This window comes from Embiotoca jacksoni, unplaced genomic scaffold, assembly GCF_022577435.1.
Source record: "Embiotoca jacksoni isolate LCO1_2020_lvr unplaced genomic scaffold, fEmbJac1.0.p SCAF_22, whole genome shotgun sequence".
NCBI classification, from domain to species: domain Eukaryota; kingdom Metazoa; phylum Chordata; class Actinopteri; family Embiotocidae; genus Embiotoca; species Embiotoca jacksoni.
In genome coordinates this window covers 6,039,847-6,055,733 of record NW_027185363.1, presented here as the reverse complement: position 1 = coordinate 6,055,733, position 15,887 = coordinate 6,039,847, and the positions used below count along the sequence as shown (strand labels likewise).

Genomic DNA, 15,887 nt, shown 5'->3' with positions numbered 1-15,887 from the left:
TAGCTCCCGGTTTGTCAGGTCAAAACGGGCTTGGATGTTAATAGAAATTTTCAAGGTATAAACCCGTTGTTTGTTTGTTTTTTTGTTTTTGTTTTGTTTAGCGAACGCTAAGAGTTGTTCAGAGCTGTTTGTTACGTACATGGAAGATTTTCCTGAAGCACACGCCAACTGAATGATAGGTCTTTTTTCCTCTCGTGGATATGGAGTGATCTGTAACTTTTTGGGGGAATCTTGGCGCTCGTAAAGCTGTCAGTGGAAGGTGGATGATTTTTCGCTTAGCTCCACTTTGAAGCTCATTTTGAAGTCGCCCTTTAGTGAAAACGCGTTTTTTTTTAAGCCGGTCGTGTCCTCATCTCTTTGTAGAATGGCTCGGTTCGGAGACGAGTCCGCTCCCACCACGGTGGACTCCGGGGATGGGGACTTGGAGGGCGGCGGCGACGCTCAGGACACCGCTTCGGCGCAACTGACGGCTTCCTTGAAACAAGCCAAGGCGCAGCGGGCCCGGACCATGGCTATGTACAACCCCGTGCCCCACCGGCAGAACTGCCTCACCGTCAACAGGTCGCTCTTCATATTTGCAGAGGACAACATCATCAGGAAATACGCAAGGCGAATAATTGAATGGCCATATCCTTACATAAAAGCAGCACAATTAAATGTTTAAAGTTGTCTTAGCTTTCCTGATAGTTTGTTAAAGCTTTGTTAGGCTCTTAGTTCAGCACCATGGACAGCAACAGCTAGCATGTGAGCAGCTGCAACTAATAGATGCAACTCCCTTTTACTGCTGAGTGTTGCACCATGTCTAAAAAAAGTGCAATCTAGCGTGCCTAGTCTTGTCTATGTCTTTTGATTGGTTTCCTCTTTGTTCAGTCTCTTTGCTTATCTGCATAACCACCTCCATCTTTTCCAGCTGTCAGTTAAATGATCGGATTGAAAATTACCTTTTTTAATGAATTCCTCTGCATAGATGAATTTACCTACTTCGTAATCCTGCTGAGTAACATATATGTATTCATCTGTGGGCTCCATTTGCTCCAGTGCTGGCAGAAGACAGAAAGTTTAGCATGTGGTGATCATTAGAAGCAGCTCTGCTAACTGTGGGGGTGGCATGTAGGCACATCTCTGATGCCTTAGTGCTCATTGGAATATGAACCTGGCCATGAGTAGGTGTCAGTTCAAATCCATGCAGGCAGCATTTCTTTGCTTCCTGCTGTAGCGTTGGCCAACAGTTTCTTTCTCGTGAACTTCTGCAGGTCTAACAGAGCTCATCAGGGAAATGATTTCTCCTGTAACCTTAAAGCACAATCACGTTTAGTCATGGCAAGATGACTACGATGCTTGTTCAGTATTTATTCTTATTTATCTTGTTCATGTTGGAGTTGTTTTCCTGATCAGTTGTGTTCACGTTCAGATGTTTTGATAGAATAATCAGTTCAGCAGCATCTCTCAGCTGCCATATCTACCCACTGCTCCTCCTGTCTTACACCCCCTCCGGTGCAGCGTGCCAGTCTCCCACTGTTACCTAACCGCAGGCTCTGTGGGTGTGTGGGAGTGAGGCTAGTGGTCAAGACTAGCTGGCCACTGGCAGCACGGTACTGTGACTGTCGGTATCACAGAGGCAGAGTTACACTATGTGGGAGAGAGCTGGCCAGTAGTACTGCGGTGGATCGTGGGCTGTGAAAGCAGCACATGTCAGAGTGTTGACTGGGTGAGACCTGTAACGTCCAAGCTTTGAGATTGTTGGAGCGAAACAGATTCATGTGAATTTACAGGAAACGGTGGCACTGGTGCCTCTTTTGATTGTATGTTACTGCAGACATAGATCACGTTTCACACAAGATTAGTCGTTACTGGGACCTTTATTGCCCAAATTAGGCACCTTTTTTTCTTTTTAAGAAATTGCACCGTCACAGCGATCCTTATACTTACACTGACAAATTCTATGGCTATAGATTAGTCGGTAATTGTTTTGAATCATTAAAATAAAAGCTGAAATTCTCTGCTCGCAGCTTTGGTAATATGAGGATTTGCTGCTTTTTTCTGTTTTATAATGTAATAAACTGACTATATTTGGTTTTGGTGTATAAACAAAAGACTGCAGACCATTTTGAAAAGTATGCTGTGGAGTTTTAGATTATTAATGTATTTTTTTCTACCCTTCCACATCTACATTAGTCTCCATTCATATGCATATAACATTAACACCCACAAGCAGAATCCTAAAGCTCTATTTTGTTACGTAATCCATCACACTCCATTAATTACTGTCAAGCGTAACATTCTTAATGTGCCTTTCAGAAAAGAAACTGTAAATGAACTGCAATGCACTGCACATGTATGGATTTGAGGACATATTAAACGTACAGATGTTTAGAAAATCAATAACTTGATAGGGAAGAAGTTGATCTGCAAAAATTTTGAGAATCAGTTGATCGTTTGAGTCAAGCAACGGTGGCAACAGTTCTTTTGTGATTGTAAGCTGAACATATTTGGGTGGTGGACTTTTGGTCGTATAAAACACGTTATTTAAAGGTGTTACCTTGGACTTTATACAATAACGATTAAGGCATTTTTCCACAGTTATCAAGATTTTACAGACTTGGGGCAGAGTCGTCAGTATTGAAAATGGATGTTAGTTGCAGCCCTTTATTGATTAAGTTGTGGCTCAGTTTTAGATTATATTAAACCCAACCATACGTTATGAATGTGTCCACTGACATTCAATCAGTGATTGAAAAACATAACAAAATGAGAAGGAAATGCACAACAGAGCCTAGATAAATCAAGAGTCAACTGGTTTCATTTGATAAATCAAACGTAAGACAGTGGCTACTTGGAAGGTCAGAAAATATTTTTAATAAATCAAAAACAGCATAATGTATGTAACATAGCAGCAGTGAATGTGATTTGGTCTAAAAGGGCTAAAACTTGCGTAATGACTGGTATGCATGGTAACAGGTAATGGTTAGTAACAGAGTGGGCGAGATTATTAAGTATTTCCCACTTTAGCTATTTTCAACCACTTTCAATGGCAACAATGTGGACTTGTCAATGTGAGTCAGTGTGAGTCCCAGAGGCCCCCATCTCAACACTCCTCTGTGAGTCAGTGACCCCATTTCACTCAAGGCAGGAAAATTAATAATGAGCAGCGACGATCTCTTGGGAACACCGCGGGACTGAAAGTCACAAGTGTTGGGGCACATAGTCTCACCGTGCGTGCAGCTCTACACATGTACACAGGCTGTACCCGCACGGCCCAGGCATGTACACACATATACACACGTTTCGATTGCTAGAAAATCTATGATGGCCTATTTAGGTTTTCACTGACAGGAAAACATGAAGGCACAAAAGAAATGACAGAATTATCACACCTTGACGACTGCAAAAAGCATCACACAAGAAATTAAGCAAGAATTAATTTTCAACATTGAACACGACTAATCAGCAGCTTTAAGAGTTTGAGATCACTGATTTGTGATTGTCTTGAACGAAACAGAACTGTGTAAATATTTGAATGCTACATAAGGATTATTTTCATTGTCTATTCATTGATTAATCATTCGCTCCATAAAATTCAGAAAACATAAAAAAATTCCATTCCCAATTTCCCAAAGGCCTAAAGTGATGTCATCAAAATTCCTGTTTTGTCTGACCAAGACTCTAAAATCCAAACATATTAACTGTCACATAAGACAAAGAAAAGCAGCAAATCATCACAACTGAGAAACTGAAACTAACAATTTGCATTTTGGCTTGAAAAATTTCTGAAATGATTTATTAATTAGCAAATGAACTAGTGTTTACATTTTTTGTTAATCTACAAATTGACGAATTTCAGTTTAAAAATGTTTTATCGAAAGACGTCAGCTTTTGTTACATGTGTTTATTATTTATTTGCACATTCATCATGTTCTATTGAAATTTAAAATTCAGAGTAGCAGAGAATTAATGAAATTGAACTTACAAAATTCCATCACAGAGTCCAAGATGATATCTTTAAATATGATGTTTTGTCCTGAACTGATTTAGAATGAAATAAGCAACTGCACGTAAAATTTGAGAAGCACGAAGCAGAGAGTGGGTGACACATTTTCTTGAAAAATGACCTAAATGATTAATCGATTATGAAACTTGATGTTGAGTCACTTTCTGGTGACTAATTGTGTCAGCATTACATCATATATACATTCATAGAAACGCCTACCGTGTCTTGATTTTTTTTTTCTTCATGTTTGAACTGCAGTTGATTGTTGAACTGCTTCACAAATCTGTCATTTATGAAACATGAAACATTTATGAACCAACTAGTGAATTAACTCAAAATTGAACAGTTTTAGCTCTAACCTTGGCTGCTTCCCTTTCGTGAGAAGGACACGACATTTACTGATACAAGTTAGTCACGTAAAGACTCTGAGATGGATGTACACTGCAGGTTATACAGTCTGCTGTGGTGCAAGCTGCTGGCTTGCAAAGGGGCCATGAGAACTGCTTGCTGTAGTGAGTGCGGTTAGACCACTCGGGCCAAGGTGACTTCCCAGCGCTCTCCTTCCCTCCCTAACCTGCTCTCTTTCTCTCCATTAAAAGCACTTTTAAAAGCAGGTTTCCATGGATACTGCATTCTCTCTAACAGATTGCTTCCAATACCAGAGAATGTGAACCATGCCATAATTCATCTGTCACTTAATCATCCATCCATGTATTTTATTTTTTTTTACTTTCCACTCGACCACTTTGAAATATTTGTGGAGATTTTCCAAAAACTATGACAAAAAAACTGTTATTGCTGTCAGTGTTTTGGACATTTGAAGCTATAGACATGAGGAAATGTGTGACTGAGAATATTCTCAGCATTAAAACATAGGACTTATTTGTGTCATGTTATCGTGTATAGTATCTTGTTGTGCCTTCAAAAACAGAACAAATATGAAATACAGTCATGTCTGGTAATCTCCATCGGATGTTTTTCTGTTTTCTATTTGTCTGTTTTTATGTGCCAGTTTTGTCCTTGTATTGTGATGAAAGAACTTTTCCTTAACTTGACGGCCTTTACACCCTTTGAGTACATGATCCTGGCCACCATCACCGCTAACTGTGTTGTCCTGGCCTTGGAGCAGCACCTCCCTGGAGAGGATAAGACCCCCATGGCAAAGAGACTGGTGAGCACAAAAATCTGTTTTCTTATCCTCGACACAGATTTGTTTTTTAGACATGGACACGTGAGGGGGTAGAAAACAAACCTGAATGTGGGGTAAGTTGACAAGTTGTTTTTGTGTTCAGTCTACAGGTTTTGCAAAGTCCCCAAAAGATGTTTACTAGATTCAGTTTTAGGATATAGCATGTATATTTCACGAGTGGGTGTCTGAATTTGAGCTTTTTCAGTGTCCAGTCTTCTTTGTTTTTGAGATATTTCAAATGAGGATCCATTGAAGATCCTGTGTGTTAGCTTCTGGATATTGTCTTTAACAAATACTAACGTATCACCACCATAGTGTCTTATTTTTTTGCATTTATTTCAGTGTAGAGTGAAGTGGAAGTCAGAGCACGTTTTTTTTTTTTTGTAATGCGATGTAGGTATTTCTTGGTGAAGCAGAATGGGTGGATTTTGTTTGAAGAATGATTTAAATCCAATCTATTACATATAATTCAGAAAGTGGCTGCGGCTTCATTGTGCAACATTGAGCTGTAGAGCTGCTCATCTTGATCTACACCTCCCTCACTCAGATTGTTACATCAGGAAGAGGAGGAGGAGGAGGGAGAAATTAATAAATTTGACTTCAAATAATTTTTTGGAAATGTAAAAAAAATGTTTTACAGAATACACTATGATATTTCAGGGCTTTCTGAGGATTTTTTTTTTTGTGTTTGTGGGTTAGCTGGTCACATTCTTTTCAAGATGGGTCATTTTTGGTTTATAGGAAGAGAAAGAAGAGACATTTTGTCATAAAGATATTAAAAAAAATGATGTATATGGGACATAATTAGCAACACCAAGAGATAAATGTGCAATTAACATAGGGATGCAGGATTTGACCACTCATTGACACAGTGAAAACGTCCAAATATAAGCTCATTATATTGTGGCAATATGTGTTTTCTACCCCCCTGCTGTGCGTGCATCCATTGGTTGTAAACGGGAAAGCTGGCCGTGTAGATGAATGTATGCAATCAATATTTCAGACTTGCAGTCAGTATATATTCTTCAACCCCTACAGGTCATAGTTCAGACCTTGTTCAGCAGCTCACACCCTGCTGACCTCTATGTTTACATTGTTCCTACAGGAGAAAACAGAGCCATACTTTATTGGGATATTCTGCTTTGAGGCGGGGATCAAGCTGGTGGCGCTTGGTTTTGTTTTCCATAAAGGCTCCTATCTGAGGAACGGCTGGAACGTCATGGACTTCATAGTCGTGCTCAGTGGGTGAGTGACATCAGTTGGTCTCCTTGACGACCTGAATTTTCAACAGAGTGGGAAATTTTTGTTTGAAACATTGTCAAGTTATTACTTGCCAAACATACTGGTGAAATCTGTTTTCGGAGGAGGAACAGCTATCACCTCCCAACATCGCTGCATATTCTGACTGAGACAATCAAGTCTGAGCAAAGCAATGAAGTTGAGAAGCAGAAGTCTGTTTCTGTGTTCCCATTTCAGTTCGTTCTTTCTTTCAACAATGTTCAACACAGAAACACTGGACTCTCCTGGAGGATGTCAAAATCCCATAGGTTTATGTCATGGCCAATAGTTTTGATGATTTTAGATTTATTTCAGAGCAATCATTCCTTTCACTTTGGCATCCAAAGTTGAGGGGTAATCAAAAAGTTCTGAGTCTGCTCCTGTTGTGCATGAATGCAGCAGAGCACAGTGACATGCACGGAGCAGAGGGATGCTATACCCTTTGTGAAAAAGTATTCCAATTTAAGTTGCTTAATCAACACCAGCAGCTGAGTTATAAAATTTGTTGTGACCACTGGTAAGTACCATTTGGGATTTGACCATGGACGTGAGCGGAAAACGCACATAAAAATTTGGGGAACAGAAAGAAGTAGCAGGGAGCCATATCCGCCGAGCAGGGCTGGCTGGGTGCTACGATTGTGTTGTTGAAAGGGTGAAACTTGCAATGTGCTGTTAGCAGGTGCGTTGTGTTCGTGCCACAGCTGAGGGTGTTTGCGCAGAATGCTTTTCACTCAGACACCTCAGAACATCACATTAGAACCCAGCGTTGACGGTCTGATCCCGTGTTGACAAATTCGCGGCGCACCACCCCAACAATGTGAAAGAAAATCAAGCTGGTTGTGCTCCTGACCTGATGTGCCTTCTTCAATCCTGGACAGCGACGTTCTGCACCTCTTGAAACACGAACGCCACTTGAAACGCCTCGCCCAACTCAACGCTTCATTGCTGTCGGCTTTTTGAAGCATTTCAAGAGTCTCCGTTGCAGATTTCCTGAGTTTGACACTGAATGTGATGTGCGCTCTCTCCTAATGTCCATGGTGACGTCGCTGAGGCACCTGGACCACTGCTCACAAATGGTGTGTAACTCGGGTGCTGATGTTGATCAACTTGGAATACCTACCCATAAATGTTATAGCTTCCCCCTGCTTTGTGCACTTCACGCACAAAAGCAGCAGTCACAGTCTTGGAGTAGCAACTTCATTTATTTTTAGTTGAGAACAAACCATGAAACTATATCTGCTTTTCTGGACACAAAATTGACCTACAATTTAAACATTTAATAATTTAAGCTGCAGATTGTTCTTTAGTTTTATTCGCAGTGTCCCTCAACTTTAGCTTTCACCTGGTAGCTCACAAAATTTTAAGGTTACTGACCAGATGTTTCTTGATGAAATGCCACTTTGTAGTGTAGCTCATGTCTACCTCAGTTTTTGACATACACAGGCTTCTACTTTTTTTTTTTTTTTATAAAAGACCCAGATGTTTCAAGGTGTTAATCTCTTGTACCCATGATTTACCAGGTGCACTTTCAGTAAAAGCGTTCCAACTGTGAGTCACATAACACTGTCAATAGGAAAAATGGGACTTTCCACCCTGGAAACAGGGCTGCCTGAAATAATAGGTATTGCGCTTCCTGGAAAAACACATTAAAAGTGAAACATGAGTGGCGAATAAGTGCCACTAAAGCATTCAGTCCTTTCAAACCGCCCAGACTCTGACCTCCATTCAGCGTCTCTGTCTGTCAGCAGCAGAGATGCTAAAAGGACAGCAGCCACACTGGCTGTCTTCACCGGACTGACTGACACTTTAAATTTACTGGATAAAAATAGTTTCCATGTCTGCTCAATAGGAATAAATCTGCAGTGTTTTTGTGTATGCAGTCATTGATTTTCTATTGAAAGCAGAAAGGTCGCAGTGACACTGTCCTGATTCATCATTACATGAAAAAGTTGATAAGGTATAAATAGGAGGATATTTGTATATTTAAACGCCTGTTGTTCATTACACCTGGGCTTTTTTTTTTACTATTGCATGTGGAAATGTCTGCTGTGAAAAAGGATTTATGTTAAATTGGGACTAAAGTGTCCCTGAAATGTTCTTGTTGGAGGTGTTTTACAGCGCTGCTCTTTCTACATGATAGCTCCCGCTGTACTGGCTTCAGTAATGGACTTCCTCACAGAGAATGTCTTTTTTTTTTAGTAGTATTAGCACTGAGCGACAAAACCTTTTAAAACGAAAGCAAACTGTCGCACATAAGCGGAGCGGGAATTTTCTGCCCAAAAGTAAATGACTACAGTAATTTAATGCCGTGTAGGTATACGACCATTATTTCACAGTATTATATTGTCAAATGTTTGTGGATAAATGTCCGATGTCAGGTAGTGAATGCTCAGCTGTGCTAACACAATTGTAGAATTCCTGTTCCTCTCTGCACAAAGACCGACCACCATTCGTTTTTTGCATAGTCCTGAATATCTTACTCATTCTAACTATATATCATCAAAGTCATTTTTATATGCTTCAGGATGTGATGCCTCGTTAGCTGTAACTGCTAGTGAGCTCATGTCAACAAGGCGGAGGGACGTTTTCTCAGTTAGTTTGTTCTGTTGAAGGCAAGACGACTGAGATCGAGGTAAAATAGGTGTTACGTCACGTGGTAAAATACCTTTTATATAATGAGAGACAAATTAACAAGATGAATACATTTAGCCAAAAATGATAGTGGCCTAATCGTAACCATAATCATTTGTAATCTCCTACAAACTGAAATGATCGGTTTGTTAAAAAGAAAATCGCATGAATAAACATTTGTTAAATAAAATGTTTGTGGGACTCATGACAAATTAATGCTGTGCTAGACTTTTCCTAATGACAAGTTTCTGATTTGTAGATAGCATTCACATTAACTTCCAAGTAATAATTACAATTAACTGTTTTAAAAGCTCCAATCCAAACATAATAATATGGAAGAATATGAGAACCAAGCCAATGTGAAAGCCCTTTGTTCACTGTACTTAAACCTGAATTTAATATATTGCAAATTTGTCTGGGGAAAGTATTTTAATTTCCACACATGCAGCTCTCAGTTGAGTTAAAAATAGGGATTTTCACCATTTCGACCCTCTATCCCATATAATGTGAATCAGCCCTTAAAACATTGGTTTCTGAAGTCCCTAAATTGGTCACAAGTATGGAGTTTAGATTTTAAAGACAGTCTCAGTTTGTTCCAAAAACAGATGGACGTGATGTACACCACAGCGACCATGTTCATGATAATAAGGGAAGATGTCACCCAGTATAATGTTGTGGCTCACTAATGGGTTTTAGTTGCTTTGAATAATTTTGACTTTGGCTTCACAGACATGTCTTGTTATTTGGAGCAATTCTCTGTAGATTTTTGTGGCTTTCTATGAGATTTATTGACAATAAGAAAAATACATATGTAGGTTATTGCAGGCCTCCTCTTTTAATTCACCGAGATTCAAGATCACAGTTGGAAAAGCACGGTTTTAATAATAAAATGTAGACGGAACGAGTTTGTGTGTGTTTGGAGGTATGGCTCCAACCGCTCTCTTTTCATTTTGAATAACTCCATGGTGAATTAAAAGTTTTAAATTAATACTCAGCAACTGATTCTGCAATTAATGTTGACAGAATTCATTTTTAGTTTACCAGTCTGTGGCTGGTGAACCAAAAGATTAATTTCAAACGCTGATTGTCGAGTTATGTCGGTGCATTCATGCATGTGTCGCTGCGTGTGTCAACGTTTATCAATATTTTTCATATGCTTGCTTGTACTGCTGCTCAAAGGCTTCTAATTCCAACATACTGTACCTCGTGTCTGACATATGGTTAGCAATGCTCGGCCCTATGGGCTGGTCATGATTCTTGTAGATGTACTTGTTCTCTGTATGCGTATACATTTACTCACCTTATACATCCACAGGAAAACACAACACGTAAATGCAGGGAAATGTGTGTTTCCATGGCACAGTCAGGCTCTGCAGTCAGCGATAGGTGGGTGGATAAGTGGATTGGCAGTTGTGTCTAAAACCTGCTTTGGTTCGCCCCCAGGACCTCTGTGAATTAAATGTGAATGCAGCGCTGGAGATGTTATGCAAAAACGTAGAACGAGTGGATGGATGGAGAAGAAAGGAAGAGGGAAAACAAGGGGTAGAAAAAAGAAGATGGAAAGACAGACCCAAGGAAAAAAAACATGCTAAGAGACTTAATTTGTTCCCTATGAGACTGGCTTCAGTAAATAATCATGCAGTAGTTTAACCATCGTTACCACTGGACGGATGTTTATTGCTAAGTGTACAGGATCTAGCATTCAGGGAAGATTGCTACTGGCATGTTGACATCTCATTTCAATCTGACACCCACATCTTTCTTTTTCTCAGTATATCTTATTTCTCTTTCTGTCTCTCGTTCTCGCTCTCTGCCTCTTACATAAAAGGGACATCAGCATCACGTTTACAGACCAGTTAGTGCCGGCCTAAATGCTCAACAGCTGCGTCGTTGACAGATTTCAAGGTTAAGGTGATCAGTCGGTTTTAATAATCCTTTCTGAACAATACTGATTGCTTCAGTGGGACACTTTGAAAGTCTCTCATTAGGCAACCGTCAAAGTTTGCAACAAATCATTTTGCTTTTATTTTCTCATTAAATGGCTCACCAGCCAAAAGAAACAAAGCGCTATTTAATACAAAGGCTTGTTTGTGTCGAGCTCATTATTCAGACGCCTTCAACTTGTTGAGCTTTTTCATATGAAAACACAACGGGGCTAGAACGGCATGGCTGGGGCAACATAAGATCATCTTTTTAAAGAATTCATAGATATTCAGAAAAGCTTGAACCGTACAGTACCAGACTCCTCTGCTGACCTGACCGTTCAAGGGCAACAACGTAAAAAGATGTAATAATCTAATGTGAATTGTCAGCCAAGCTTTTTAATTGGTAGTACACTCTTTTTTTTTCTTTTTTAACAGAAAAAGCTAAAGTAGATTTCAAGTTTTTGTGACGCAAAATCTACTAAACATGGTCTTTTACAGAAACAGACTGTGCCTGCAGTATAATCCACTTCTGTCGACTCTCCATTATGTTCCAAATATAGTTTCAACAGAGCAAGACTTAATATGGTGCTTGTGTGTTTTAAAACTTTAATTCTGCTATGAAAACCTGTTAAAATGTGTTAATGTTCTCGAGCTGCAGCTCATAACTGGTTTTCTGCTAAATATCTTTACTGGCTTGCTCATAGCTGGAAACAAACTTTTACTGCCTGGACCAACTCTGTAGTAATGACGAGTGGTAGAGACACACGATCATAACTTTTATTTTCTCTTGGTCAGCAAACACAGTACAAAATGTTTTGTTAACTTCCATCCAGGAACTTGCATCTTTTTCTTCAATTAATGGCTAACAACAGTAGTTTCATTCCCTCTGTCGACATGCACTTCACTCAATGGCTGCTGCTACAACGTGCTGGTAAAGTTATTTCTGCCACCTGACTGTGTGAGAGCTGCCCATTTCCCACAAGGGCCCACCTCACACACAGGTTATAAAGGCCAGCTTGCATAACATAGAAGGCTCAGCTGGTAACGTGTTTGCATGTGTTGGAAACAACCACATAACAAACAATAGGACTGCAGTTTTACAAGGAAGAAAACTATTTACTGGCCAATCATGCCGACAGAAAGTAACTGTGTAATTGATAACACCTATTTTATCTCAAACGTCACTTGAAGGCTGGGAGTGCAAGTTGTGCAACAGCCAGATGGAGTTCAGGGAGTTTGTCACTAGCAGACCTAATTCCAGTCCTCTACTTTACAATATAATTCAAAACTATATTCGTTGGAACTCGAAAAGTTGGCTCTTAAACAGGGTTTCAACCAACAATTATTGATTCATTTTTAAGTTATTTTCTCAATTAAATTATTAACTTTGGTTTCAAAAACTGTGAAAAATACATACTTTTTTAAACGACCAATAGTTTATTTTCTTTTACTACTGTGATTCAATGACTATAGATCAGTCATTCAGATTGCCTTACTTTAGCTACACACCCAGCTCCCTAAACAATTGAATTTCAAAATTCCTACCAATTAATATTTGCTATATTAATTGACTAATCGTTTCAGTTCTAGCTCATAAAAGTGTCTGCAGTTGACAAGCGGTGCATGAATTTACGCAGAGAAAAACAATTTCATGTCACATGCAGCAAAAAATGCACAAAGCCGTCAGTGTACTCGGCATCTCAAATCTTCTTCTATGTTACCAGTTCCAGCTGTGGCCGTGGCTGGAATTGGTAACCGCCGACCTGATTTCCTGCCACCTATCTGACACATTTTCTAGTAGTACATATGCTGCTCCTTTCTTCTCACTCACTCAAACGCACACACTCGAACACACATGCTCCGACATTTTCACTCTGGTGGCACAGCACAAGTAAGTCAGACTTAAAAGAAAACACACATGTGTCATAGAGGCCGGCTGGGAATAAAATCGAGGCCACTGGGCCAGCGCTGGCGGCATTCATTCCATTTCATATTAATGAATTGCTAGAAGCTAATCTGCTGGGACGCTGAGCTCAATTAAAATCCTTAATCTGAGTGAAGAGTGTGTAGCAAAAAGGACTACAGCTAGAACAACTTACCCACAATCCAATTTAAATCACTGGGATTCCTAAAATGGTCAATTATACCCTGCGGCAAACAAGAGTAGCACAGGTGGACCTGATGCTTTGATTAGTAGTGAAATGTCTCCCAAATGATGTGTGTTTGTGTTTGTGTGTGTGTGTGTGTGTGTGTGTGTGTGTGTGTGTGTGTGTGTGTGTGTGTGAGAGAGAGAGAGAGAGAGAGTGCGCGTGTGCATGTATGCTTGTTACTCCATTTCTGAGGTTGCAGGTACCGATTGTTGCCAGTGAACCTGTTGCCTTCCTGTTGGTCGATTAGTTCTGATAACTCCCTCATCAGACCTGATGATACTGATCCCAGCTGTGCTTGCATGAGTCTATCTGTGTGTGTGTGTGTGTGTGTCAGCTTCCCACCATGTTTTATGAAGGATATCAGGTTTCCCTTGTTGGGCCGCTCTGCTGTCCCTCTCGCAGTGTGGCACTTTGCTAAAATTGTTGCTCTTTACACAGGATGAATAATACAACTGGGTGGGAGTTGGGAGTGATTCATTAGCCATCTGGCAGAAAGAGACATTCAGTCATACATGCATGGCTGGATTAACCAATTAGGGAACAAAAATGTAATGTCCTCACCCAAACGACCATCTTTTGTACATTGTGCATTTACCCAAGTCCTCATAAAGCACAGTGGGAACAGCAATATATCAAAATTTTATTTGATTTGAGACCCAAAAAACAACCGGTGTTTGATAACTGAGGCATGTTGAACGTGTTGTGTTCAGTTGTTGTAATTTAATTAATAGGACTTAATGTACAGACGTGCGACATAAGCAAATTATAAACAAAAATAAAACTGCAAGCAGTGATATGCGGGCCCTCGCAGCTTCACGTCGGGGATCCAGCGGGTCGGGGCCGCCGGCTCTCCGACGTGCAGCACGCGAGAGTCGGCATATTCCTGCTTGCAGTTTTATTTATTTTCTTGATCTTGTTCCTTATTCTTCTTTAAAAAAAAAAAAAAAAAAAAGGCTTTTTTTTTTTTTTGGCGGCTTTAACATCTTCAAAAACTCATGAAAGTTGATGCCTGACGCAAGTTTGATGATGTTTGGAGCATTGTTTGACCTTAAACATCAACTTCCTGGTTCACGGCGAAACATCAAACTTAGCTGTATCGCCCTGGCTATACTATATACTATATACTAAATTAATTTTGGGTCACTTTTTGGATGATGGTATGACTTTTCTTTGAATATTTTGGACAACATACTTTGGATATTTTGGATGACTTTTCATGACTTTTTGGAGTATGACCTTTTTCTGAAATGACATGCATGCCTCAAGTTACTTCTCACAACTGCTTTAACACCACTATATCATGTCAGAAATATGAAAAAAAAAGAATTCACTTTTGGACTTTTTTTTTTGTATTGTTGTTGACCTTTGGTTTCAGTATGACTGCACGTACAAACCTGTGTGGCTTACCCTTAGAGGGACTCGCTTTAGGAGGTGTCGCCCTCGGTGAATCACATGGCTTACCCTTACAGGGATTTGCTCTCCTGAACCGTGAGGCTTATTAAGGGGACTCTGCCCTCAGTAAACTGTGAATCTTGTGTGTTACCTCGGCGGGTAAACCGTGAACCATGTGTGTTACCTTGTGGGGGCTCGAACCCGTGTCTTCATGAGGTCGTTTCCAGCTCTGAGTCGGCGTTGTAGACCGCTGGACTATCTTCGGTGCCGGAGGAAGAGCTGCGGCAGGAGAAAAAGTTTCACAGAGTTCACTCAGAGCTTCCAGTGACTCAACCGACAGTCTGGTTAACTCAACAGGTAAAATATTCTACTTCACCAAGGTCGCTATTAATGGTTCAGATTCCACCTTGGCCTGTTGATGGTGATTCAACTTTTAGTGAAGTTGAAATGTTTGGAGAAATTGAAAAAGTTTTGCATACACTAGTTTTTTTTAAATCATACTATAGCATGTCATCCAAATTATGAAAAAAAAAGTCATACTACAGCAAAAAGTGACCTAAAAGTCACTTTTGGGTCACTTTTTGGCCGCCACGCCACGGGCACACCGATCGACGAAAACAAATTCTTATGATAACTTTTAATTCCAAACATGTAAAGAGGGCACAGACTCAATTTCAAGTCGGTCCGCCAAAATCTGAAGGAGGAGTTTGTTAAAGTAAAATGTGCGACTAAATTTAAAATGGCGGACTTCCTGTTGCGTTGACGTAATGGTGCAACGTAACTTTTTTGTTCATCTCGGTGTGATACACATGTCCACCGAATTTCATGCATGTAGCTAAATGGAGCCGCTGGGGCATCTGTTTAGGGGGCGCTAGCGAGCCATTTGGCCACGCCCACTCGCGACTCCACTAAAATACAAAAATTTTGCCGGGAGAGACGGGTGTACCAACTTTCATGAGTTTTTGAATATGATAAGGCCTCCAAAAATGCAGTTCTTTACAGAGAATCATAACAATCGCTTGGATAACAATAGGGCTTTCACACCATCGGTGCTCGGGCCCTAATAATATTTTTTTTTAAAATGGCTTTTGACACGAGGCACACAAATTTGCAAATCAGTCCAAAACCAGATAACCCTCAGTGGACGAGTGCCTTTTTCTTCCCCCAATAGCCAGCTGCACCAGCTGTTCATAAGTCCAAACATAGCCTACTTATGAAGCTATAAAGTGTTTACAAAATGGAGATTTACGCAGAACTCTGCCAAAATACCTCTTCTGCAGAGGTGAGTTGTTACTAAATGTTTACATTCACTAACTGCCAGGTACAACTGAATT

The 15,887-nt window shown here is 40.1% G+C and overlaps 1 protein-coding gene across 4 annotated transcripts in view; it reads left to right on the top strand.

The window, feature by feature from the left end:
• Positions 1 to 548: 548 nt before the first annotated feature.
• Positions 549 to 15,887, top strand: part of LOC138203021 (voltage-dependent R-type calcium channel subunit alpha-1E-like) — a 52,190-nt gene continuing 36,851 nt past the window's right edge. For all 4 annotated transcript variants that reach the window (XM_069157506.1, XM_069157505.1, XM_069157507.1 and 1 more), the window contains exons 1-3: positions 549 to 627; positions 5,056 to 5,159; positions 6,283 to 6,422. In XM_069157506.1, the coding sequence (XP_069013607.1) occupies positions 5,067 to 5,159; positions 6,283 to 6,422 (233 nt within the window). In that variant the 5' untranslated portion in view covers positions 549 to 627; positions 5,056 to 5,066. The remainder of the gene's footprint in view (positions 628 to 5,055; positions 5,160 to 6,282; positions 6,423 to 15,887) is intronic.